The 26,316-nt window shown below is 47.6% G+C and overlaps 2 protein-coding genes across 4 annotated transcripts; one reads left to right on the top strand and one right to left on the bottom strand.

The window, feature by feature from the left end:
- Positions 1–922: 922 nt before the first annotated feature.
- Positions 923–26,316, top strand: LOC112435597 (retinol dehydrogenase 12). Of its 3 annotated transcripts, none has more exons than XM_076886657.1 (8): positions 923–1,252; positions 22,192–22,332; positions 22,659–22,793; positions 23,880–24,071; positions 24,162–24,323; positions 24,402–24,521; positions 24,718–24,922; positions 25,731–26,316. In XM_076886657.1, the coding sequence occupies exons 1-8, from the start codon at positions 988–990 to the stop codon at positions 25,834–25,836; spliced, it is 1,326 nt and encodes a 441-aa protein (XP_076742772.1). In that variant the 5' UTR covers positions 923–987; the 3' UTR covers positions 25,837–26,316. The 3 variants fall into 3 exon arrangements, with proteins under 3 accessions (XP_076742772.1, XP_076742775.1, XP_076742777.1); XM_076886660.1 differs by lacking the exon at positions 923–1,252 and adding an exon at positions 20,472–20,700 and having other exon boundaries at positions 25,731–26,259; XM_076886662.1 differs by lacking the exon at positions 923–1,252 and adding an exon at positions 20,588–22,081 and having other exon boundaries at positions 25,731–26,259.
- Positions 2,089–20,379, bottom strand: LOC112431868 (uncharacterized). The gene is made up of 19 exons (XM_076886653.1): positions 20,242–20,379; positions 19,016–19,134; positions 18,796–18,879; positions 18,074–18,297; positions 13,270–13,363; positions 13,039–13,194; positions 12,853–12,966; positions 12,581–12,770; positions 12,363–12,514; positions 12,169–12,269; positions 11,936–12,082; positions 11,703–11,837; positions 11,430–11,632; positions 11,186–11,332; positions 9,778–9,837; positions 9,574–9,686; positions 5,234–6,883; positions 5,118–5,154; positions 2,089–5,042 (listed from the first exon to the last, which is right to left on the bottom strand). Exons 2-19 carry the CDS (start codon positions 19,128–19,130, stop codon positions 3,128–3,130), a joined length of 5,637 nt encoding a protein of 1,878 aa, XP_076742768.1. The 5' UTR covers positions 19,131–19,134; positions 20,242–20,379; the 3' UTR covers positions 2,089–3,127.

Raw genomic sequence — 26,316 nt, 5'->3', positions numbered from 1 at the left:
CTTATGACAAAACAAAGGTAGAGTGTAGAGTCTACAAGAAAAGGATATCATATAGAGCCGGCTCCACAAACAACATGCACAGGCACCTAACAACTGTCCACCCATCAGTGCAATGGGAAGATAAAACGCAGTCAGTTGAGTGTGATATTAATATTTCTAAATGACAACCTTTCCCTTAATTAAAGATCTGGGCGTTCTCCCCCCACCCCCCCTTTTTTTTCTCTCCATATTTTATTGTGTTGTGGTTTGCAGTGTTTTGTGTTGTTTCACTTTAAATTTGTTTAAAAGGAAAAAGCCGAAAATTTAAGTAGTTAAAAGTTGAAATGTAAATAGTTGGTTTTTGTATTTTATAATTTATTTATTACATTTTATGTGGAGTTAATAAATAAAAGTATATTTACAGTGGCCCCTAGAGACAAAGCACGTACAAACTCCAAAACACAACGGAAGTGCTCCAGGATGCTAGGGGCCGTGTTGAGCTTTTGTTACCTAGTGGCTACACAAGCCAGCAAGTACCAACAACCGGATTGGGTATGTGGTAGTAACAGGTAAATTAACTTTTTTAAATTATTTGAATGAAAATAAATATATATATATATATATATATATATATACCCGAATTTCCCAGAGGAACCCACCCGAGGGATTAATAAAGTTCTGTCTTACCTTATATACACACATAAATATTTATATATAAACATATATATAAAGAAAACCAAGTTTTTTTACATTACTAATTCCTTTTGTGCATAATTTTATATTGTTGTCCATAATTAATTAATTAAAGCAACAAAGCAACCTGAAGAGCCGGTTGGGAGCCAAAAGAGCTGGCTCTTTTTAGTGAGCCGAGCCGAAGGAGCCAGTTCTCTAAAAAGAGCCGGAAATCCCATCACTAGAGGCCAGATACTTGGGTGAATGAACTCTGGAACATTGTAAATCTCTATAAATCTCGCCTATGACATGTTTTTCTTTCTTTCTTTTTCTTAAATGGTCTTATGTCAGAGAATGTTAATATGTTGCCTGTTTGTTTGGTTGTTTATCACCACAAAAATTACTAAAGAAAATGTTCTAAAAATAAAAGTCAGAAACGGCGTGGAGGACGATCGCAGCTCTACGGCTGAGAGATGGCATCATAGATGGAGATACGGAGTTTACAGCAAGGTGCAAACCTCTGGGTACACTCAGGAAGGACATCTAAAGAGCTGCACAACATCTGAAACTGTGCCTGAAGGAGTGCCTGACGAGCCCAGTTGTAAGTAAGCTATTAAGACTCGACTGTACACCGTGTTCGTGTTTTCCTCCGAAACATTAAGCAGCCTTTCAACGCCTCTCTCTGTCTCTCGCAAGAAAAGTTGACCCACACAACAAAGTAAAGCTATTTTTCGGCTACGAGCCGACAGGGACCCCGCCGTATTAGTCAGAGGTCCCTTTACTACAGTTCGGAGTCGCGGACCTTCAGTAATAGTAATAAATCACAGCAATAGTACATTCACGTTGTTGTAAAAAGCATGATAATATATTAAGTAATCCAAAGTATTCAGCATACGTTACTGTCATTGAGTAACGTAACGGAATACGTTACAGAATACATTTTGGGGCATGTATTCTGTAATCTGTAATGGAATACATTTTAAAAGTAACCTTCCCAACACTGCTCGTGATGCATTTGACTTTTCATTTTATCTGCAAGCATTTAATCATTTATTTTAGCTGAATATTGTTGCTGAACATTTTCTGAACTTTCTGTCCTTAAAGGCCATTTTTTCCTTTACTTGTGTAGCTCTGCAATAACTTGCACTAAAGGTGTTTGAATAACAATAAAGTTTGATTATTGATCACAATTTATTCAGAGCTTTGAGGGAAAAGTGTCTCTGAGTGACTTGTTATGAAAGCGTCCTCCTGCATTGTCATTGTCACTCAGACTCTGAACCCGCTGGTCGGTTTGGTTTAGTTTCAGCAGCTCGTCAAGCCAACAGCAGGTAAACCTGATAAGATAAAAGTCACATGGCGCTCTGCTGATTTGTGCAGAGTCACCGTCAGGCACAACATAAAGTTGTTTTCTGAGAGTTATAGAGACGGACTCAGAGGTAGAGATTCTAGTTTTATTAATGAGGAACATTATCTAAAGTCTGTACAGCAGCACCAAAACATCATCAGCTTCACGAGGAGTCATAATCAGACGGACACTTCCTGGCCACAAGATCCAGACTAGCCAATCGGCTTCCAGGACTCCATTGTTCATCAGAAGAGAACCAGCATTCGCCTTGCGTTTTTCGCTTTAGGGTTGACGTGATCGCCTGAGTGGGATTACTGCGACCACCCATGATCATACCCAAACTCCACTCATGCTCTGAACACGGGTGGAGTTTTTGGTATGATATGATGCCATCGAGGCGGAGGTCCACCTCTGCTCACTTTAATGACTGAACCGTTTGATCACATTAGAAAACACGCTCACTTTCTGCACGCGGTGATGAATCTGCACCTCCACACGATGTTTTCACCTGCGGTCGTTTTTTGTGACCGTTTCGGTTTGTTAGCACATTTCCGTGTCAGTTTTCCCGGAGGATCACATTGGCCGAACGAGTCGACCTGGACGCAGGAACTTCTGGAGAGGTTTTTAACTATTTATGAAACAGACCTAACTATGAGAGCAGATGGAGATGGATCCTGATTGGCTGGTCTGGAAACAAATCTTACTGTAAATACAAAAACATAATATGAGCGGTGACTCGGCCACTCCACGATCCCTTTCTGTGTAAAACTCCAACATGTCTGTCAGAAAAGCACCTTCAAGGTTCATTTATTACCAAAAATAACAAACGAAGCAAAAATGTTCCCATCTGTCCGCATGGTTCACACGAACGGGGTGCAGTTCCCCTGTCGTCGACTAGATGGTGCTCGAATAAAAGAAACTGAGAACGCAACGATCAAGGAGCCGTTTCCACCGTTGTACCCCGGTTCGCCCCCAAACCCCCAGTGCCTGTAACGTTAGCACACAGCTGCAGTTGCTTACAGTCGATACCTTGACAGGTGTGCCCTCACCAACAGAAAGTTCCGCCCCCAGACCGTCCCCCTGTAGTGTTAAGAGATGGTGCAAAGTCAAGCTTGTGGACCTCCACCTAGTTCAGCTTTCCTCCTTCCTGCTGCCCTCTTCGCCGTTGGCCTCGGCCCGGCTCTTCACTGTTATCTTCCACTCGTCCCCAACCTCCTCGCCAATCACTATCCTGGTCTCTCTTCTCTCCTTGCTCACCTCCTTCCTATCCTCTTCTGTCTCCTTGCCCTCTTCTTCACTGTCCTCCTCAATTGTTTTAACCTCCTGTTTCTCCTCACTGTTCTTCCCGTCTTCCTCCTCATCTTCCACCATCTCCTCCTCTGTCCTACCTTTCTCCTTAGCTTCCTTCCCTTCCTCCTCCATCTGCTCTCTTTGTTCTGACTCCTTCCTCGTCTCTTCCCTGTCCTCTTTCTCTTTCTTCTCTTCATCTTTTTTGTCCTCCTGATTCTCTTCTGATGTCTCTTCTTTCACAGCTTGTTCCTCCTCCTCTGAGTCCTCTTCATCCTCCAGTTCCAGCAGATCTGGAGACTCTGTCTCTGAAGCTTCAGCACCAAGCAGGATCTCAGTCAGCATCGTCAGTAGCTCGGACTGAATCCCGCCTCTTTTATCAGCTGTTGTTCTGTTGTCCAATTCCACGTTCTCCTCTTTGGGCCCCACCAGGAGACCCGTCAGGTCAAACGACTTCTTCCAAAGCTGTGGGACTTTATTCAGGTGTGTCAGAGCCTCGACCAACCAGTCAAATAACACCTGACCCACATTTGCTTGGAGGGACTGGGGTGATGTCTCCTTGATCTCCACTGGATTCCTGGCAGTGAACTCTGACCAGCGTGACAGCAGGAAGCGCTGCAGCACCGGCTTCATGCAGATCTCCAGCGGCTGCAGACAGAAGGAGCACCCACTAGGGATGACCACTGGCAGAGTCCCTGAGCTGCTGATGGAGGTGAGGAAATGATCACCCAGGTGCTCCCGATGCCGGTCCAGGACCAGCATTGACTTACTATGCTGAGCCGGGCCGGTGCGCAGCCACACCTTATTAATCCAGAGGTCCAACGCTTCCTCGACCGACAGCCCTTCTGGAATAGCCTCCAGCAAAATGAACTCTGGCAGGTCTCTTTCATTGAGCTTCCTGTTTCCCAGCACCAGAGCAGGTAGCATGGTGCCGTCAGCCAGCACCGTCAGGTACACGGTGAGCAGAGGCAAAGACCCTGTGAATTCCAAGGCCTCTGAGCGGCGAGACTTCTCCTGAACCAATCTCAAGTCCACAAAGATGCAAAGCTCATCCATCGCGGCAACGGTGCTCTTTGTCAGCTTGTGGGCCTGGATGATCTTCTGGGTAAACTCCTTGAAGGTCTTTACTTTGGCTTCCAGAAAACGCGGCAGGATGCGATCCAGTGTCGCAGCCCTGCCAGAACTCTGCACACCAAGTCGGTGCTCCAGCATGAAGTTCACCGCCCAGTCGTAAGAGATGCGGAAGGAGACACTAAAACCTCCTTTCTTCTTGAGGGTGGAAGCTTTGTGGAAGAGGTTGCTCTCTGTGATAGGAAGCTGCTGTTCACGCATGGATAGCACCCAGGCCACCATACGATCCGCACCATTGGTTTGGACCTTCTGCTCCTGCTCTTTTTCCTTTAGACGCTTCCGGGCCTCTTTCAGCCAGGATCGGATAAGCGGAGCCTCTGTTGCAAAGACGCGAGAGGCCTGGCGGAGTCCATCACAGAGAGCAAACAGGGCAATCCTCAGCTGACGGGCGGTCAGGAAATCCTCACGCTCTTTAGAGGCAGGTGCAATGGCCGGTGGTTGGGCATGGCCGTTTGCTGTTGATGGCATATGGAACTCTGGATCTTTGATAAAGTCTTCCTTAACCTCTTCAGTTTCTTCAGCGTCATCCAGGTCGTCCAGTCTCTCATCATCAGAAAAGTCCAGGTCCTCCACAGGGCCCATCGTCTCGTCCACGCTGTCCAAAACCTCATCCACCTCAATCGCTCCACTGCAGCAAAGACAAACTTTTATTAGTAGTTCACATCAAATAATCAAACATTTAACTGTGTGGATCAACACATACCTTATTCTGTCTTTGAGAAACCCAACTTTGATTGATCCTGTAAAAAACAAAAACAGCTCTTTGAAATTCAGAGCAATAAAACAGCTCCTTTCAGAGTTACCGAGTGAAATACTGACCTTTGTTTAGAGACGACAAGCCGTGATATTCCCAGAAGCAGCTTGGCTGTTTGCACAGGTTGGCTTTGCAGACGATGCAGCCATACACGCTCTCGTGGCGGATGTTCTTCAAGTTGCAGTTCTTGCACCTCTTGGACACATTACTGATCTTCGTCATCCTGTGCCTTTGTTTGACTGGCTCCTCTGCAACCTCGTTCCTTGTCACGCGCGACGTTGCAATCTCCATTGTCTCGAAGTATTTCTGGGCACACTTGGCGAGCTGATTGCCCAAGCGCTTGCGGAAATTTACCTGAGTAAAAAGACCATCCTGTACCCAGGCGGGAGGGTTCTCTTTGCGGCTCTCACGCAGCACAATGAAGGCGTTGACGATGCTCAGGTTGATCAGGAACCAGAAAAGGCTGCGCCAATGACGGTCCTGAGGGACCCCTCCCAGCGGGTTGCACGCCAGCAGCTGCTTGCAGATGTCGACACCCCGCATGTTCTCCTGCAACAAGCGGAAGGCCATGGGGCGGTCAATGGGGTCCAGTCCACCTACCTTGGTTTGAGACCTTCTCCAAACAGTATCTGGCTCATTTGGAGTTGCATTTGTTGATAGACACCCCATTTCCTTGGTATCCCTCCAGCGAGTGGCTAGCAGGGGGCCAAACTGTCTTTGTAGGAAGTCCCCTGGTTTCTCTAGCTCGCCCTCCTCCCACAGCTCCCTGGGTAGGATGGAGCTGGGAGGAGGGAAGGAGCTGGAGGCATAAATGCCCTGATCCAGAAGCTTCTGCATAAGTGGAACAGACGTGAGCGAGTTAGCAAGGTAGAGCTGGTGGTGTTTTCCCTCCAGACCGTTCACCAGTTCCGGCACTACGGTGAAGCCTGGATCCTGACCCGACTTAACCCCCATCTGTATGAAGAGACGGTGGCAGTAACCAGACTTTGAGTCACAGAGCAGCCAGACCTGAGGTTGAGTCTTCGGGTTCCCTTTGGTTTGGCTGCTGCCCTCTTCCAGGCTGGGCAGCAGCGCCCTGTCGATGGTTAGGCAGCAGTTTGGCCGGTAGGCATTCCACATGGCTTTGCTCAGGATTTCCAGCATCGGCCTGAAGATGTGTATCGAATCGCTGGGATTGCTGGTGCCACGGTACTCGTCTGTGGTGAAGCTGCCCATGCGGATGTTAGTGGCGATCTGCTTGAAGCGTTTAAAGCTCATTGCTCGATAGAAAGTGTAGCTGTTGTCATAGTGACTCCAGGACCAGTAGTGCGACGGGTCGGGAAGGTTTTGGATGCCCATCAGAATAACCAGGCCGATGAAACCTTTGATCTCGTGGGTGGTGACAGGAATCCAGTCAAGGCAGGTGTTGCTGAGGAAACGGCAAGTTTTGGCGTGGGCATTGGTCTCACTGGTGATCAGCTCAATGAGTGCTGCCGGGAAGACCAGGCTGAAGTAGTCGATGGCGTCGCTGCTCTTGGACAGGAAGTGGTGAGGGCCGCTGTTCTGCGTGAAGGGGCGGATGGAAGAGTAGGCATCATTAACCCCTGCTGGTTGTTTCCAACCATCTGCTGACTTCCAGGAGGGGTCAGGAAAGTCCTTGTTCTGATCTAGATCCCTTCCTTTTGAAGATTGTGGCTCCTCACTGTGGCAGAACTGGATGTCCGGTTCAACATAGGCTGGAACAAAACACAAAAAGAGGCTGGATCAACTCTACATTTCAGCAGCTTAACAATCTGATTCTTTGGAATTAACCTAGCCACACCGACCTGACACAGGTTCGGAGACGTCCTGTCTTTAAAAGAGAAGTCTGAAATCTAGAGCTAATAAAACTCATCACATTTAAGTGACATCTTTATACCATTGTACGTGCGTCAGCAGGTTGGCCGAGACGCCGCCATCACTAAAAAAAAAAAAAAAAATTCAGCTAGCATCTATATCACAATCCTGACATCAGCATGACCTAGGCTATTTCTGAGTATGCACACTTGTGTATACTTGATAGCTGACAGGGTGATTGAGGCTCACTAGAGTCGGCGAGAACAGCGAACTCCTCGCACATTGTTTTCAAAGCCCCCCGCTGACTTTTGCTGCTCAGGTTAAACATGATGCCGGGGCGATCGTGGCTCAAGAGTTGGGAGTTCGCCTTGTAATCGGAAGGTTGCCGGTTCGAGCCCCAGCTCAGACAGTCTCGGTGGTTGTGTCCTTGGGCGAGACACTTCACCCGTTGCCTACTGGTGGTGGTCAGAGGGCCCGGTGGCGCCAGTGTCCGGCAGCCTCGCCTCTGTCAGTGCGCCCCAGGGTGGCTGTGGCTACAATGTAGCTGCCATCACCAGTGTGTGAATGTGTGTGTGAATGGATGTGTAAAGCACTATACAAATACAGGCCATTTCCCCAAATGATATATAAGTTACTTAGATAAATGTTAATGTTAGTTTCATTTCAATGTTGTATTTGTTCCTGAGTAAATCGGTTTGGCTGAGATTAAAGTTCAGCTTCATAACTGCACCGTTTTATTTAAATTTAAAGCCTTACTCTGAGAGCTGTCAGTATGAATTTCACCCGTCATATCCCCTGATGTAAAATGTGCTGTTCTTATTTAAACGGCTGACTCTGAATTAAATCTAATATTAAAAAGATTTTAATTCAGGAGGAAACATTTTCACCGGGAACAAAAGCAGTGTGTTAATACGTGGAGATCCTGAAGGATCCGACAATGATCAGATTATATTTGAAATATTTGTTCAGTTCTCTTCCGAATTACTGCAGCTGTCGGCTGTAAGCTTTGAGTGATTACTAAAATTTTCTAACATCTCTCCTGTTTCTACTAAGAGAGATGAAGCGTGTGTTTCTGTCATGTAGTGATTGTGTTTAACTGTATGAAGGTTATGAGACATGAAACCGATCATATGTAAAAGCAAATTTTGCCAAATTGCTTATCTGGAGCTGTGATGTCATCACCTACACTGTTGTTCCAATTGTAGAACGATCGCGCTGCGTTATCGGGAAGACCGCCAGATTCCCGTGTGAACTTATGAAATATGGACTAGCAAGAACGTGAGTGCAGACTTGCGTACTTGAGTGTTGAGAAACAGCACTAATCTCTGCCTGTTCTGCTGCTCACTGCTGAAAAACACTTAATCACAGCAAGATTATTCCCTGATAACTGCAACTGCATGCTTCCTCTGTGAACCAGTTTAACATTAGAGTCTCCACAGCTGCTACAGAGTAGAACCTGGATCAAACAGTTAAACGCTTTGGAGTAAATTAAGTGAAATCTTATTTTAATTAAAAAACATTTAAAAGGTTAAACATACACGTGCATCAAGAAAACATGCATGAATGGGAGCAGCAGCTCCGTGTTGTTCAGGAAGTCAGAGGCAGAGTGGGGAGAGTGGGGAGAGTGGGGACGTTTAATCAACCGGAGGAGCAGAAACCATCTACCAACCAAGGAATCAAAAATCCAGGCTTTGTATTTCCCAGCTGAATCACTTCTCATAACTTCCTGAAACGGAGAAAAATCCAGATGTTCTGGCTCCGCTGTGCAGACAAAAGCCTGTACACTATTCTTCATACAGGAGAAGCTGCGAGGCCGAGGTTAGTTTGTTCACTCCAAAACTTTCACCCTGACGTGACTGACGTTTAGAGCAGAATGCAAAGAACGGGACTGGAGCCTTCAGACTGAGCGACACAGCTGAGGCTCCAGGAAGTGCCCAAGTAAACATTTACAGCTCAGGCAGCCGAGAGCCAGAGGACAGATCTTTAACACTGCTTCAAGGTTGGATGAGTGGACAAGCCTGGAATTTTCCATGTTGCATCTACAAACTTTAAACAGCGATTGTTAGGCTGAGTAAACCTCGACCCCTCCCCCGTTGTTCCCCCGGTTGCAGAGACTGGAAACCTTCCAGTTCTTTGCCGTCACAGCGATGGATCAATTCCAGGCTCCCCACCAGGAAAAGTGTGATTTAAGAGGAAAACAGAGAGACCTCTGTGAACGCCAAGAACCCGTCGACCTTTCAGCTTCAGAGACGTCAGCTGATTTCCCCCCGAACAGCAGTTTCATCAGCTCCACTTTATCCTCATCGGGGTGTTTGTGCTACTCTGCAGCAGCTGTGGAGACGCTAACGTTGCACCATGAAGAAACCTCTGCTTGACACTTTATTAGCTACACAAGTGTACATGCACACACTACATGGTGTGTGGCTGTTGTGTGGATGTTATGTACATGTGTACACATTGTGTGCGTGCTGTACCCACTGAGCTGCCCTTTGTTTTAAACGAGCAGCTGAACGCAGCCTGTTTGGGTGTAGCAGCGATTGTTGCTGTAGATTGTGTTGTTATGGGTGTAGTTGTGGTGGTGCGGTCTTACTCCTGATCCTGCAGGTGGTGCTGTGATGCTCCGAGTTCATCAGCAGGTGATTGGCCATCAGGTCAGCTGTCTGAGAACTGAACTCACACCTGAAGCACTGCAGGTGGAACGGGCTGAGCGGTGAGGAAGAGAAGAAGAAAATGAGGAGGCGGAGCTTCATCGGCAGCACGAAGACCAACCTGATCAGATCAATGAGGTTCTCACCATGGAGGAGGCAGCCTGTGCAGGGGGACGGCTTTGTCTTTGGAGCGCGGGACGTGGTGGCTGCAGATAAACGATCGAGCATCCATAAATCCAGATTACTGCACGCACTACTGCTAAATAGGGCCGCCACAAGCGATTACTTTGATAGTCGACTAGTCACCGATTATTTTTGCGATTAGTCGACTAATCAGATCATCCATTGGACGTAAAACTACTGCTTATTGCACCAGCAGCATCTGCTCTTATATAACTATCATTAGCTTACAGCTTTAAGTGTTTAAGGTGCTAACTAACAATAAAGACAAGATGATCGTTTATTAAATTTTAATGAAATTTGCAGATTGTCTCGGTGAAGTTTAATAAACTCCTTGCTATCTAAAATATAACAGGACACCGGAGTAAATTCTGGAGCATCTCACACTTCTGATAATCAGTTGTCTGCTTGACGTTTATTCAGCTGTGTGGGGCAGGGATAGCTCAGTAGGTAGAGTGGTTGCCCCATGATCGGAAGGTCGGGGGTTCGATTCCCCTTAACAGCTACCCTGAGGTACCCCTGAGCAAGGTACCGTCCCTACACACTGCTCCCCGGGCGCCCAATGGCTGCCCACTGCTTCACTGAGTGAATGGGTTAAATGCAGAGAGCAATTTCCCCACGGGGCTCAATAAAGTACAATAATGTACACACTTTCTTCTTCTTCTTCTAAAAACTATAACTTTAATCTCAGCCAAACCGATTTACTCAGGAACAAATAAAATACTAAAAAAAAAGCCAAACAATAACATTTTAAGTTATCTAAGTGACTCATATATCATGTTTAACCTGAGTAGCGAAAGACGGCGGTGGGTTTGAAAACGATTAGCCGGGAGTCCGGTGTTCTCACAGCTCTAGTTAGCCTAGCCCCCGGCTAGCTATCGAGCTAGTGGGTAACAGACGTCTCCGAAAACGTCGGAGCGCTTTTGAAAATATGTGGTGTCCTGATAAACTGAGCAGATATTTGAGGTTTACACAGCTACATTCTCCATGAAAATATGTTAAACGTTTATTTTGTGACCCAGAAAGAATAATAAGAGTAACATTAAAACTAACTAGCTGCCGCCATTGTTGGAAACTGAGCTGGGCTGCGCTATGAATTCTGGGACACAGCTGCTTCTTCTTCTTCTTCGGGGTTTAACGGTAGCTGACATCCTTGTACATGCAATGCTGCCATCTTCTGTTTCAGTCCGTTATTACACTCTTAAATCCTGCTACTTATTCCTGCGTCTTTTGTGATCTTACAAAGCTTCAAACGACGCGTCGACTATTAAATCAGTCGTCGACGATTTTGATAGTCGACGTAATCGTGACTAGTCGACAAATCGTGGCAGCCCTACTGCTAAAGAATACTCCTGCAATACTCGGATTACTTACTTGATCATGTGAGCAGCATAGGCCCGGGAGCAGCAGCTGCTGTAGGGGCACAGCAGGCAGTGGACGTGAGTCGGATAGTGGGCGGAGAAATCGGAGGCGTCAGTCCCGCACTCCAAACACACCAACCTGTCGTCATCACCTGACCTCCTGCAGGAGGAGCGGAGAGACACACCTGAATCATGTGACATCAACAACACAAGAGGAGGGGCCCAAAATCGACGTCACCTGTCACCGTCAGCCTCACCTGTTGCCATGGATTCGACGGCTGCCCAGCTTCTTGGTCGGGGACCGCGGTAATTTTGATGCTGTGGGGTTCTTCTGGATCAGAGACCTCTGTGGCTCCATCTTGATCTTGATTGGCTGGATGAGGGAGGCGGGGTTCTGGAGGAGGCGGCTTCCTCCTGATGTCACCAAGGGCCTTATCTTGCCATAGGTCCTGATGGTCACCTGAAGACACATGGACCAGTAATGCCACCTGTCTGGAGCAAGACATTTAAATCAAGACGAAGGCACTGACCTTTGACCCCGGCGGCAGGCCCTCCAGCTGAGGCGGGCGGCGGAAGCTGCGGTGGTTTTCCAGTTTGTGCTGCATCTTGTCTTTGAGGAAAACAAACTGCAGACGACACCTGTTACAGTGGAAGGCCTGGTTTATCTGGGAACAGAGAATTTCAAATTAAAAGACCCATCCACTTCCACTGCAGGAAGTCTACACCTGGTGTTTGTTCGTCTACACCTGGTGCGTGTGCTTACCTGGTGTTTGAGCAGGTGCTGCCGGTAGCTGACGGGATTTCTGGTCACTTTCAGACAGAAAATACAGAGCAGGAAGCACGAGTCTCTGTGGAAGCTGGAGAAGTGCTGAAGGACGTCCGAGTAGAAGGACGAGCGATACGAACACACCTGCGAGGTCGTAACACCTGAGGTAAGGATCAGACCTGACCTAGGACGGCCCGTAGGTGGGAAGGGGCGGGTCAGTGGTCACTCACCTGGCAAACGTAAGGCATCTCACCCGGTTTGTGGTTGGACTTCATGTGGTTTAAGAAGAGTGGCTCGCTTTCAAACGCCCACTCACAGATACGACACATACCTGAGAGACAGACAGGTGACAGGTGAGCCCTGAGCCAACGCAGCTCGTCACACATGCAAAAACACAGGCAAGCACTCCGTGTGTGGGTCTTACAGGAGGAGAGGGTGGGGCCGTGCACCTGGTCCTCGTGGCTCTGCAGCTGAGCGTCAGACGAGAACTGACGGTAACAGAACCTGCAGCACTTCCTGTCATCATCGCCGCCGCCATTAATCAGCTCTGAGTGCTGGAGCATGTGCTGCATCAACCTGCACACACACACATTAAACATACAGAGCACCGCATCTGTATCCCGCGTGTGCTCAGGTGCTCACCTCAGGTTATTCTCTGACAGGTGAGAGCAGATCTGGCAGGTGAAGGTGGAGGTTTTGATTCCCAGTGGGAGGGGCTTCCTCAGACTCAGATCACCTTCAAATGTGCCATAATAAAACTCCTCCACGCTCATCACCACACGGGTGGAGTCAGCCGAGTTTGTGCTGACAGTCGAAGGGGCGGAGCGAGCGGCTGTGGGAGCAGGTGACACACACACAAAGGTAAGACGTAACAAATCTGAGCACACACAAGCACTGACAGGTTATTGATGTACCGCTGCTGATGGGAGTGGCTCTGGTGACGCCATTGGCTGAACCTAAGGGGAGGGCGGGGGACCCAGCCACCTTCAGTGTATTGGCTCCGCCCACTTGGGTCACGTGGAGGTTAACTGAAAAACATGAAACTGGTCAGTTTGAGTCGTCCTAAAAGAAGCTCCTCCCACTCTAGGTGTCACGCTCACCGGGTGCTGGTGTGCTGGTGCGAATCGTCAGCGTGGCGGGCAGCTGCATGGCAGTGAAGGTCGAGCCGGGCTGGGTGGGACCTCCTGAGGGGGCGGGGCCTGATCTTACCGGCGACACGCCCACACTGGGCCGAACCAGCTGACCCAGCGACGGGGCTGTGGACAGGAAACGGCTGATTAGCGATCGGCTGACATCGATCACGGATTTCGTCACCAATTAGATCGACCTACACCGGATGAGCGTGAGCGGCTGCACCGTCTGACCCGGCTGCAGGTTCAGAACCAGAGGAGCGCCGGGGTTCACCACCGTCTGCACCGGGAAACCCTGTACATCCAAACACACGACATCACCATGACACAACGTGGAGACTCAACAGCTTATCTCAGATGTAGTCCCGCCCCCAAATCTGCCCCTGCTTCCTGCTCCTCTCAGACTGGACATCGTCACCGTCTAGAATCTATTCCATTCGATTTGAATCTGGGAAATTTTGCCTATAGAAAGGAAGCTGACACTCGCAAGACTTTATCAAAGGTGTGAGCATCACAGCGAGGCCTTTGTGTCAAAGTAGCTGAAGATAAAACAGAAAAACATGAAGGTGGTTTTTCTGTTCTGGGATTTTATAAAAATAGTCTGCAGTACTTCTGCTTGTGGGGATAGGTTAATTGGATAATCCAAATTGCCATTAGGTGTAAATGTGCGAGTGAATGTGAGTGCGAATGGTTGTCTACGTCTATGTGTGTTCGCCCTGCGACAGACTGGCGACCTGTCCAGGGTGTACTCCGCCTCACGCCCTATGACAGCTGGGATAGGCTCCAGCGCCACACGCAAAAAAAGGATAAGCGGAAGCGAATGGATGGATGGATATTCTGCAGTACATCAAAAACGAAAGAAAACCATTAAAACCCTTTGACTGCCTCACCAAGATAAATACAATGAAAAAATTATTTGTTCATATTTTCTATTCCTTTAGGTCAATAATGATCACAATCAAAAAAAAAAAAAAAAATTTATACACACCTTATAGTTTTTTAAATATTACCCTCTACCAAACGGTTGAGATGTCTCTCTATAGTACAACTACATAAAGTTCTACAGACATAACTAGTAGAAAAAAGTAAAGGTTATACTCATTTTGCAAAACAATAACTACCCAATTTTGTGTTTGACCCACTTTATTGTGGTAGTAAAACATCAAACATTGATGGATTCCATTTCAACAGTGGGCGTCATAATAACAAACCACAAAATGTATAAAACACAAAAATATTGTAAATTTGATCAAAACTTGATCTGCAATTACCGAAAATTCATAAACATACAAATTCACTTTTGACCTGTTGTTAACATAAACTTTTCACTGTAGTGTTGGAACAGCACTAACATTTTTTTTTTTTTCCCCAGAAAATTCTGGTGGTATATTATATACCATTGCCATTTTGCACTGAAAAATTTGAGAACACACTGAAACAGTTCTGGCTCTTTTCTTTTGCCGTTCATGCAACTTCACCAATACCCCTTGATGATTAGATCTTCTGGTGGTACACTGCAAAGCATTCCTGACTGGCATTCAAGCACAAGAAAACATTGCATTTTTGGCATTTCCATCTTGAGACGCCCTTTGGACAGTAATTGCATCGGCCTCGCTTGTCAAAGTGAAGTGGCCAATGCCCAAAGCAGTCATATCGCACATCTGGCTGTGGTTGTGAGGGTCTTGGGGTGTATCGTTTCTTTGGTGGTGGTGGAGAGCTGGATGATGGTTGGCCAACTTTGGATGCTGGCTTGTTGACTTGTTTCAAGCTATGCGCAACTGCCAGGCGGAATCTTTTGAGTGTGATTGGTTTCTGGTTTAGTTGTCCACATTCCCTCTTGTAGACCAGCCAGGAATTTGCAATGGACAGATCAAGCATGTAACCAAAGAGTGGCAGGTACCATCTTGTAGACTTGGCTGGGGTCTTGTACAGGTGTACCAGCATGTCAGAGAGATCTATCCCTCCCATATGCTCATTGTATGCAGGGATGAGTGATGGGCATGGGATCATAACTTTCGCCTTGGACTCTTTGCTCCAGTGTTTGACAGTTGAAAGTGGCATGATCCCAGAAGCATTACTTAGCAGGTTCACACATTTGTTGTCAAACCATTTAACTGCGATCACACCTTCAGCAGACCTGTAGTCAAAAGCTCTACGCCCTCTCTTCATCAGCTCTTTGTCTGTCATCAAAGTGGCTCCACCTGTGCGATTTGGTCGAACAGTGCCAATGCACTTGACACCCAATGAGGTGTCTAGGTGCTGGACCAGCTTAAAACTGGTAAAATAGTTGTCACAGAACACAACAGAAAGCCTTGGCTGTGTTATGGTTTGGCAAAGTGTTGTCACCACTTTGGCTCCCAAAGGTAACATCTGCTCCTCTTCACTGAGGGTAACGTTGAAGAATGTGGAAGGTCCCTGACCAGGTCATGAATGATGCCAGATGAACTTGCTCGGCAAAACACCTTAAAGCCCCATTCGTCTGGCTTGTTGGCAATATATTGACGGAGATTGCCAGCCCTTGTGCCTTTATATGCTACCATGACCTCATCTACGCTGTGCTTATTTGTTGATGGCATCTGGAGGCATTGCTCACGAAGCATATCAAAGAGAGGTCTGATTTTTTTTAAATCGGTCTTGACTCTCATTGCACTGCTGATTATCACTGAAATGAATGAACCGGCGAAAAAGCTGGAATCTCTTCTTTGGCATGATATCTGCTATCACACTGAAACGTGACTCATGGTGCCAGTAATCCTCTAGCGATGGAAAGTTGAAAACACCCATGAATAGGAGGATTGCCAGAAAATCTTCAATTTCCTTAGGGCTAGTCTTGATTGTGTCCCCCAACTCTTGAGCAGAATACAGATTGGTATGATAGGCAATATGATCAATCATTTCATCAGTGAAGAGCATTTTGAAGTACTGGAATGGGGACTGTAGGGCGTCAGGCGTTTCGAAACTTGCATCTGGAACTTGAAATTCTTCAATGTCCTCATGCTTCCAGATTCTTCTTTTTTTGGGACTAAAGAGGAAGATGGGTCTAATGTATCCTCTGCTTCATCCAAGGGAACTGTTTTTAGGATAGGTTTCCCTTTTTTGCTCATTTTACGCAAAAGTTTATTAGATCTACTTGTTGAAGGAGCATCTTCATCCAGGGAAACATCAAAGCAGCTTTCATCACTATCATCTGCAAAATTGGGTTGAAAATCTGGATCCTCTATTGGGTCATCATCACTCAGTTCACCATCGGAGTCCTGAGAATTTTCAGGTACAAGGGCCAGGTAGGTGCGTTGTCTTGCTCCATAAAAGGATTTGCAATCCATCTAATAAACATTAAAAAAAATACAATTGTAGAAATATAGTTGGTTTGCTTTCCATGTGTCATTTAAAACTGTACTCTAAAAAATAATCACAGAAAGTGAGTAAATCTTTAAACATTAGAACATTTTGTAACATACAGTATTTGTCATGGAAAAATGTAAACATGTCATATTTACATGTATAGATCATTAAATTATTTATATTCAATAGTAAATAGTCAATTTCATATGTTAAAACAGCAGTTCTAAACATTAGCTAAGTTTTACTACTCTTACCATCAATTGACAAATCAACCGTTTGGTTGAGCATGTTTTTAAAAAAATATTACGGATTTATTACAGCTATTTTCTGGTATCAAATGACATAATCATGTTCAGTAAAGACTCTGACATGTTTATACTGTAGAAAAATGTACTTACCTTTAAAGTTTTTAGCCAAAACAGTCCATGTGTCCAGAGTGATTTTTTGCTTTCTGATTTCTTGGTTGGAGGGTGGCAGATGAGGCCTGCCATATCCTGACACAGTGCCATCTAGTGTTTTTTTTAGGATAACATAACTCAACCAAGTGGTAGAGATGGCTCAATAAGGTTGAGTTAAGCTAAGTACTCCAGTTCATTATATATAGTCTCTCAAAATATGCTAAACCAAATGTTTGAGCAGGCAGTCAAAGTTAATCAACACATGAACATTACCTCTGAAGTTACAGCGGTTTTATTACAGACACAGCGTTTTGCATAATTTAAAAAAAGTTTAAATTTGTGCAGAAGCCTGTTGAACGGCAGAAATTAGGTTTTCTTTTTGTGTGCGTGACAAACAAACAAGATTTTAGACGGGACACACACACACACACACACACACACACACACACACACACAGACAGACAGACAGAGAGAGAGAGAGTAGTTTACGTCTTTGTGCAGAACCTGAGATTCTGGCGTTTCAGGCAAAATAAATTTATACTTAAAAATCCTTTCAGGATTTTAATGAATCGATTTTACGTTATCCAAGCTAGAATCAATTTTAATCAATAAATCGATTATCAAAACCCAGCCCTAACCAAAATCCTAAAGTGAACTTCCTGTTTTATGTCACCAGAGTCGCACTGAACCAGGAGAGAGTTTACTCAGCTGAGCAAGAGGAGAACCTCACAGACCGCTTTTCACAGCGCCCCCTGCTGGGCATGAGAAAGAATGCAGGTTTAAAATGCTGCACCCACGTTTTACATCAGGGTGGGGATCTCCAAGGGCCGGTGTCCTGTGGGTTTTAGATCTCAACCTGGGCCAACACACCTGAACTAAATGATTAGTACAGGTGCGTTGAGGAGGTAATGTAGCCATTTAAATCAGCCGTGTATGCTCGAGGACACGTCCACAACCTGCAGGACACCGGCCCTCGACCAGCCGAGGGAGTGGCTTAGTGACCAAAACAAAATAACCAAGATTATGATTTAAAATAATCGTGAGCAAAACACTAAATCACTGTTCCGACAGCCTGACTGCCTGCAGCGGTTTAAAGGGTGGAGCCTAAACTCTGGATTATTGTTCATGGTTTTAATTTATTACGCTAGAGTACACATGTATGTTTCACGTTATGTTACTCGTTATTCTCACGTTTTACTCATTTCACAGAGGAGCGTTCGGCCTGGCTGACCTGCTGAAGCACAGGGTGCGTTTGATTTCCATACCTGTGTAGTGGTGAGCAGGATGGGCTGGCTGCTGCCGGTGCCGGCGGCCGCTGGAAGTAGGAACGTTCCACCCGCTGTCTGAGTCAGGATGAGTGGTGGAGCTTGAGCCATCAGGCGTGGGGCCGTGGAGGCAACAGGGAGGCGCGGGGCAGAGGAGGAGGCGGTAACGACAGAGGAAGGAGGTATCACAGAGGAAGAGGAGACGACCTGGGCAGGTGATGAAGCTGAAGAAGAGAGAAAGGTTAGCAGAAGGACTCGGTGAAAGCTTTTACGGAGGGACGTGGAAGCACAGACTGCTCCTCCACATCCAGGAACACCTTCAGCTCACAGCACCGCGTCTCTGCTGCTTCAGGCTGTTCCAGGATCAGCTTCAGACATCGTCACGTTTGGTTCTCCAACAAAGCTGCTGAAGCTCTGCCTGTCCCAGAGAAGAGGTCTGCTGCTTTTACCTTTGACCTGCTGACCCTTTGCTGCCACTTTCCTCCACACTGTGTTAGCTCTGCTGCTCTGACACACGAACATCAGACAGAGAGCGCCACACTCAACACCTGAACCTGACGACACCTGTAAACTCAGCTTTATTCATCTCGTGCTAGATCACACAGTCAACAGTCATGCTGTGAGAGTCTACAGTAACACAACTGATCTAAGCATCCAAGTGAAGACGCCGTCTGGGGCTCCTGTTGTGTCATCGGCTATTCAAAGAAACACCGAACACATACCTGTTGCAGCAGGTGTGATGATGGGTGGGGGGGTCCTTGGAGGTGGAGTCTCAGAGACTGGGAGTGGAGATGGAGAATCCTCCACTACATGGAGAGAGAGAGAGAGAGAGAGAGAGAGAGAGAGAGAGAGAGAGAGAGAGAGAGTCTGGTTCTAGGGTTTGACTCAGGTCCAGAGTGTCCAGAACTGGTTTTAGAGTTTGGACCTGGTTCTGAGACTCACCTGGCTCTCCATAGTTGTCCATGAAGTCCATGTCATCTTCCTCCACACTGTCATCCACCTGTTGCCATGGCTCCAGCTCCTCCTCCTCACACTCCATAAACAACTCTGTATCCATGTTGCTATGGAAACCACCAGAGAAACCATCATTGTAACCACGATAAAAGAAAAATCTGACCAGCAGCATTTCCACTACGTCACATGACATTGGTACACTGGTACTGCACACCTGCAGCTTAGAGTTATATTTAACCTGAGAGCCAGGTGAGCAGGTGATCTTTTCACAGGTAACTTTAGCTGTAAATACTCGAGTGCGTTTAGTTTCAGAGAACACCTGTGAGCCCAAAGACCAATGAGAGAAAGGCGGAGTCGTCTCTCAGCATTACCACAGTGACATTAAACCAAAAACTACAAACAGACATGTCCTTCAGGGACAAATCAGCTGAAAGACTCTGTGTTGCGTCCACAGCCTGAGGACGGGTCCATCAGGTTTGATCAGCATCACAGACGCTGATGTTTGTGTCAGTGAACCTCACAGCTGCGCAGTTCAGTCCCGGTTTGAACAGAAGTCGGTAGATTTAAAACATTTATGATTTAAATGAGGACACATGTGCAGTCCAGTCAAACACCTGCGTTTGCCGAACACGCTGATCAGGATGACCTGACCCCGCTGATCACGCGCACAATCACGGCAGCGGCGTTAGTGTGGACAGACTTCCGGTCACTGTGACGTTTCGATGCCTTCTGTTGCTGCCGTTTGTGCTCTGTCTCTTTGTCACGGCCCTTATTTTAAATAAAGTAGTGGTGTGATTAACAAAGGCTGGCCTTCATTCGCTCAGCTGACGGTGAAGTTAAACAACAGCAGCTCTGCACAAACTCTGACGTCGGTAAATCTTTTTAAATAAAGTTGGGTTCAATCAGCTGTAGTTGCAGGTGTAATGGCAGCTGCCGCCACAGGGGGCGCTCAGCCCGCTCTCCGGGTTTTTGTTCCTTTCAACCCGGCTGAGACGCGCCTGTCGGCGGGGACCCGAACCTACAGGCCGAGCGGGCCCAGCTGAGCCGAGCCGGGTCACCGGGCTCTCGGTCAGGACCAGAGCTCAGCACGCAGCGCGCACCCCGTCTGCACCGCCCCGCCGGGGGCAGCTCGTCGCTGCACGCCGAGCGCCTTCCGAAAGCTTCAGCGGGGCCTGCGTGTGACGCCGGGACAAGCCGTGCCGGGCCGGGCTTACCTGAAACTGGAGCGGCACCGCAGAGCTCGGACGGGTTCGCACGGCTCTTCTCGAGGCGCGCTCCGGTTCGACAGTCAGGGGGCGGGCCTTCCGCCCGCTGCCGTTTTACAACTGCGGATTGGTCCGCACAGACACGTCACTTCCTGTTCAGGTGGCCCTGCAGCTCATTGGTCAGTGGAATCTTTGTGGAGGAGCTGAACCGAGTCGCGGCCGTCAGGATAGAGGCGAGCAGACCGGATTACCGGGCCGGGGGACAGCGGGCTCCGCGGCCGGTCAGCGGGGAGCGACGGGCGCCAGGACCGCCGCCACGCTTGGGCCAGGGCGCCATCTTCTTTTTGTTTTGTTTGGATGGGGCGTGACCAATGTCCGTGACGTCACGAGCTGAAAAAGCGCGTCGTAAAATAAAAACGAGTTTATTTTTTCAGGTGTTTGTGCTTCAGAAAAAAGTACCTCACACAGGTGAGGCTCACCTTTCAGCCAGGTCTCAACACAGTGGCACGCGCACTGAACTTCCTGTGACACGCTGTGATGTCATAATGAACCAGAAGTTTTCCAGAGTGTCTCCGCACAAATCACGTAAATCTAAAATGTATATTTTCTGAATCATTTTCAGCTTAGAGCAAAGAGAAGGTTTCATAAAATAACTAGCCCTGGCAGCATAACGTGCCGTTTTTGTCCCCGTGTTTCTGAAGCACACACCCACAGAGTGCTGATGTGGATCTGCAGACCTTTAAATTAGACTTTGGTTAGTAGAGTTTACTGACAGAGCAGATGAAACTCGAGCTGCGAGCAGGACTGTTATATGTATTATGTAGTGATTTTATTCTGATTTTATTTCATTTTATTGTTTACCAAAGAGCAGAGCGTCATCGAAGTCAACGTTATTGTCAAAAACTACATGTACAGATCACACACAGGAACCTGCAGGGCTCCCGTGGCCCTCAGCGTTACACTAAACAACATGAAAGTCTTATACACACAAGTGTCCAACACAATGCGAGTGTTTGTGGGCACTGTGGGTCAGAGGGCAGACGTGGGTGCAGGTCTGGTCGACAGGTTCAGCATCCTGACGGCCTGATGGATGAAGCTGTCTCTCAGTCTGCTGGTTTTGGCCCCGAGGTTCTTCAGTCTCCTTCCTGATGGCAGCAAACTGAAGAAGCTGTTGGACGGATGGGTGGAGTCACCTGTGACGCAGAGAGCTTTTTGGGTGAGGCGGGTGCAGTAGATGTCCTGGAGAGAGGGAAGAGAAGCACCCACGATCCTCTCTCTGCTCTCACTGCTCGCTGTAGCTGTTTCCTGCAGGCCCAGTGCAGCAGCCGTACCACACGGTGATGCAGCTGGTGAGGATGCCTCTGTAGAAGGTGCTCATCGTGGGGGTCGAGGCTCTCGCTTTCCTCAGTTTGAGCAGGAAGTAGAGTCACTGTTGGGCTTTACTGACCATGATGCTGTGTTCTTTGACCAGGAGAGAACTTCTGAGATGTGCACACCCAGGAACTTGGTGCTGCTTACTCTCTCCACAGCAGCACCACTGATGGTCAGTGGGGTGTGCAGGGTGTGAGTTCTCCTGGTCTATGATGATCTCCTTGGTCTTCTCCACGTTCAGGGACTCAGCCAGATGTTTAACTTCACTCCTGTCGTAGGTCTCATGGTTGTTGCTGATGTGACCTACCACAGTTGTGTAGTCTGCAAACTTGAGGAAGCAGTTGTGTGATGGTGTGCAGTCGTGGGTCAGCAGAGTGAAGAGCACATCCTCGGGGAGCCCCCGTGTCCTGCTGCTGGAGGTGCCGACCGACTGTCATCACTAACAGTTTCTTCTTCCTGCCCATGGCAGAGATTGGTGGTTTGTGGAACTGATTCCAGAGCAGCTCTGTGCTGGATAATCTCCTCTAATCTGTTAATCCTCCTTCTTCCGTCTAGTTTAGCTCCCTCTCAGTCTGTTCTGACCTGCAGGGATGAAAGCTGCACATTCTGGGGGCTTCCTGGTGCTGCCGTGGCCCGGTGGCGGCGGCAGCTCAGACCCGGCCCAGGGAGAGGAAAGTCAGGGCTGCCTGATGCTGAGATCTGGAGCTCTGCTGGGAGTCACGCTGATCTGTAAGATTTAACTTCTCATTAATTCAAACAGTGTTACATTACAGCCCAAATAATGTCTCAGTTAATAATACAGACTGAGAGCCACTGACCTGCATGAGGACAAATACATTCTTGTTGTTCTGCATTCGGGGTCCAGATCCACAGCTGGAGCCGCTGCTGCTGCTGTGAGCTTACATGCAGAGTCAGTTTTGATGCAGGCAGGTTAATGTCAGCGTTCCTCGAAGAGTTCATGAAGAAATACAAATGCTGAGTTTCTCACAGAAATAACAGATCCAGGCCTCGCCCCACTGCTGCCGTACTGACAGAGAGTGTGTGTGTGTCTGCAGGCGTGGCGGTGTTGAGGAAGTGGATCGCAGGTGGAGTTTGTCGCTGTTCGGTTCGTCTGGATGGGAGAACAGTTGTGATCACTGGAGCAAACGCTGGCATCGGCAAAGAGACGAGCAGAGATCTGGCACGCCGAGGTCAGCCCGGTTTGATCCCGTCTTACTGCCCGAACACTCGAGTGTCTCCTACAAGAAAGGACGAAGCTTTAGAAGCTGCTGACAGGGAAACACTACAGTCCCATGTTGTGGGCGTGTTATTGTAATCTGAGAAACACCTGTGATCCAGCCAAACATTCCCACGCCATAACACTGCATCCACCCTTTTCTCTCCATCCTCCTGATACAGCTTCATCTCAGTTTCACATGTCCAAAGACGGTTTTCAGAAAGCGCTTGTTTTAAAGTCTGATCGATACCCAAGGTCTGCACCTTGTTGTATCTCCATCCATGAAAGCATCGCAGTGATCGTCCTGCACAGCGTTTCAGGCCTTTTAGACGCTGTGAAGTTGTTTTTCTTACCATGGAAATAATTCTGTAATCTTCCACTTCAGTGTTTTCTGTGGTCGTTAAGGTTCTTGGTGCTGCTGAGCTGTTTGGTGCATTGATTATTTTAAACACTGATCCACTGATTTGATTGGCTGTTCTTTAGTGAACGTGGTGCTCAGCTGTGGAAATCTTTCTTCGTTTCACTCAAATGTGATTGAAAGTCATTCGACATCTGTAACAGTTCAAAGCATTTCTAGAAGGTCATGAAAGAAGACGAGATGTGCGCGAGGGCGACTAATCCTGGCTCAGCAGCCGAGGCCTGGGCGCGTCCGAGTGCTGCCGCCATGTTTCCCACTCCAGGAACAGAAACTCTTCTTTCTGTTCTCGTGAAAGCTGAAGTCTGTACATGTTTCACCTCACCACTTACTTTAAAAAAGCAATTAGTTACTAATTACTGATCACTTACTTAGTTACCTTATTACTTAGTTGCTTTTCAAAAAATGAATACACAAGCTGAATATGAAATAAACTGAATCGACCTTTCAGTACATTTTGTCTTCATATCAATTTGAATCAAATGTAAAAATCTCTTTGTTGTTTTATGAGTTTTAACCTTTTAACTTTACGCATCAAGCAAAAATGAAATTATTTCAACTGCATGTTCCAGCATATAAAATAAAATCATGTTTTGTGTTTGCACAGCAGACGCTGATGTGTTTGTCACTTGTTACTGCATTAAGGAGCCCGGGTAGTGATGGCGTGCAGGGACCTGACCCGGGCAGAACGGGCGGCTGAGGAAATCCGCCGGTCGACAGGAAACGGTAACGTGGTGATCAGACACCTGGACCTCGCTTCCACGTACTCCATTAGACAGTTTGCTAAAGACTTCCTGGACAGCGAAGAAAGGCTGGACATCCTCATCAACAATGCAGGTGAGCGCACCTGTGAACAGGTGAGCGCACCTGTGAACAGGTGAATGCCCGTTCGTCTTTTTGTCGTTCTGAGCATCCGTCTGTCTGCAGGAGTGATGATGTGTCCAAAACAGCTGACCGAGGACAACTTTGAGACACAGCTGGCGGTCAACCATCTGGGTCACTTCCTGCTCACCAATCTGCTGCTGCCGAAGCTGAAGAGCTCCTCCCCCAGCCGTGTGGTCAACGTGTCCTCCGTTGCCCACCGTGGAGGTACCCCCAACCTCTTAAAAGATCTCAGTGCTGATGATGTTTGCGTTGTTTCTTTAACACCTCATGTGTTTCTTACAGGTCGTATTGACTTTGACGATCTGTTCTTCAGCCGGAGGCCGTACGGCGCTCTGGAGAGCTACAGACAGAGCAAACTGGCTAACATCCTGTTCTCCAGAGAGCTGGCCCGACGTCTCTCAGGTCCCCACAAACACTGAACGCCACAAACGCTCAGAGGTCCCCGTAAATATTCAAAAGCCTCAGAGGTCCCTACTGTAAAATGGTTTGACGGGAGGAAGGGTTATCTCGCCTCTCAGCGCTGTGATGTGATTGACCGCCGAGCTCCCGAAAGTACCTGTGAACCCGCCTCCTGACTCTGTCCTCACCTTTCCTGCAGGCTCTGGTGTGTCGTCGTTCTCTCTTCACCCAGGCGTGATCCGGACCGAGCTGGGTCGCCATGTGGAGGGTTGGTTCCCCCTGGTCGGGCTGCTGCTGAAGCTCCCATCCCTGCTGCTCATGAAGACTCCGTGGGAGGGCTGCCAAACCAGCCTGTACTGCGCTGTGACGCCGGGCCTGGAGGAGCTGTCTGGATGCTACTTCAGGTAGGAGGCAGGGGAGGGGCCGAAGAAACACCTGTGCCTCTTTCTGTTCCCTGAGCATCTCAAAGTGTTAAAGTCCGAGGAGCAGAATTCAGGTAAAACAAGAGTAGACGGCTCTGATAATAAATGTGGGCGTGTCTGAGCTGCTGAATGGTAAACAAATAAAACCGTTCTGAGATCAGAGTTTTCACTTCCTGTCATTTCTCTGTTTCCTTTCATGAGATTTCTCCTCTCTCAGCTTTAAGTAGTAAACACGTTCGAATAAATGGAATAACTTTTTAAAATGATGTTACTGAAGCCCTCTGCGTTTCTGCCTGCCAGCGACAGGGTGGACTACTTTGTTTCAGCTGCTGCTCGCTAGCTTGACTGTCAGCGTGCATCCGCAGGCTGTGAGAGGCTATCACACTGACACAGATACCTGCTAATCACTAACATCCAATTAAAACCCACAAATTTCACTCACCTAAACCAGAGCTCCGCCTTCTTGGACATTAACCTAACAGCGGCCATATTATTGGTCAGACGATGTCATTAAAAATGAGGCTCCGACAGCACAAACACAGAGCAGAGGTCCAGGTCGCGCCTGCAGGCAGCGAGCAGCTACAGCTGCCTGTGTCAGCATCCACTTGTTGGTCAAAGAGGCAACGATGCAAACTTTGAACCTGGACGTTAGAAGAGCTGCAGGTTTTGAACTTCGGGTTGATTGATGAACAAAGACACGTTCAAACATTGCAGAGCTTTTCTGGGGTTATTTCCATTTTAAACACATTAAACTGAGTCACTTGTTCATTGTTCATATCTGTGTTTGCAGCGACTGTGCAGAGAAAGAAACTGCTCCAGAGGGACAGGACGATGTGGTGGCAAGAAAACTGTGGGAGGTGAGCACACGTCTGGTCGGACTGAAGAACACCTGCTGACCTTTAACCTCTGACACACGAAGCAATGGAGCTGCAGACTGCGGACAAATGAGGACAGAAACAAACAGATTTACCTCTTGTAGAGACAAATGAAGCTCTGTGTTGTTGCCCCGTTTGAGTCCCAGATGTTCCAGCTGCTGATATTTGTCCTGTCCTCCAGAACCTGGACTCTCATGTGCAACATAAACCTCCATGTCCCCCGACTGTCCCCTCGCTGTCCCCTCACTGCTCCCTAAATATTTCCTGACTTTTCCTTCGTTTTTTCTCCATTGTATGTTTATTATTCCATCACGTATCTTCATGCTTTCCTCTTTTGATGCTTTCGCTGACTTCCTGTGTCCTCCTCTTTACTGGTTGCTGATGTGTGGAGTTCAGCTGTGTGGACGTGAAGCTTTGGGTGTTATTAAAGACAGTTTGACTGTTTCTATACTCTGTGTGTGTTTGATAGATTCAGTAATAATAAATCCAGAATGCTCTGTG

The sequence above is a fragment of the Maylandia zebra genome, linkage group LG1 (assembly GCF_041146795.1).
Source record: "Maylandia zebra isolate NMK-2024a linkage group LG1, Mzebra_GT3a, whole genome shotgun sequence".
Classification (NCBI taxonomy): domain Eukaryota; kingdom Metazoa; phylum Chordata; class Actinopteri; order Cichliformes; family Cichlidae; genus Maylandia; species Maylandia zebra.
Note: the sequence above shows the minus strand (reverse complement) of the source record. Positions and strands in the feature narration are given on the sequence as shown.

Coding starts and splice junctions, on each gene's coding strand:
- LOC112431868 (XM_076886653.1), bottom strand. CDS start 19,130: ATGGATACAGAGTTGTTTATGGAGTGTGAGGAGGAGGAGCTGGAGCCA. Junction 11,838..11,935: donor AGCACCTGCTCAAACACCAG/GTAAGCACACGC, acceptor CTCTGTTCCCAG/ATAAACCAGGCCTTCCACTG. Junction 5,043..5,117: donor TTTCTCAAAGACAGAATAAG/GTATGTGTTGAT, acceptor TCTTTGCTGCAG/TGGAGCGATTGAGGTGGATG.
- LOC112435597 (XM_076886657.1), top strand. CDS start 988: ATGGTCTTATGTCAGAGAATGTTAATATGTTGCCTGTTTGTTTGGTTG. Junction 24,324..24,401: donor CTCCGTTGCCCACCGTGGAG/GTACCCCCAACC, acceptor TGTTTCTTACAG/GTCGTATTGACTTTGACGAT. Junction 24,923..25,730: donor CTGTCTGGATGCTACTTCAG/GTAGGAGGCAGG, acceptor CTGTGTTTGCAG/CGACTGTGCAGAGAAAGAAA.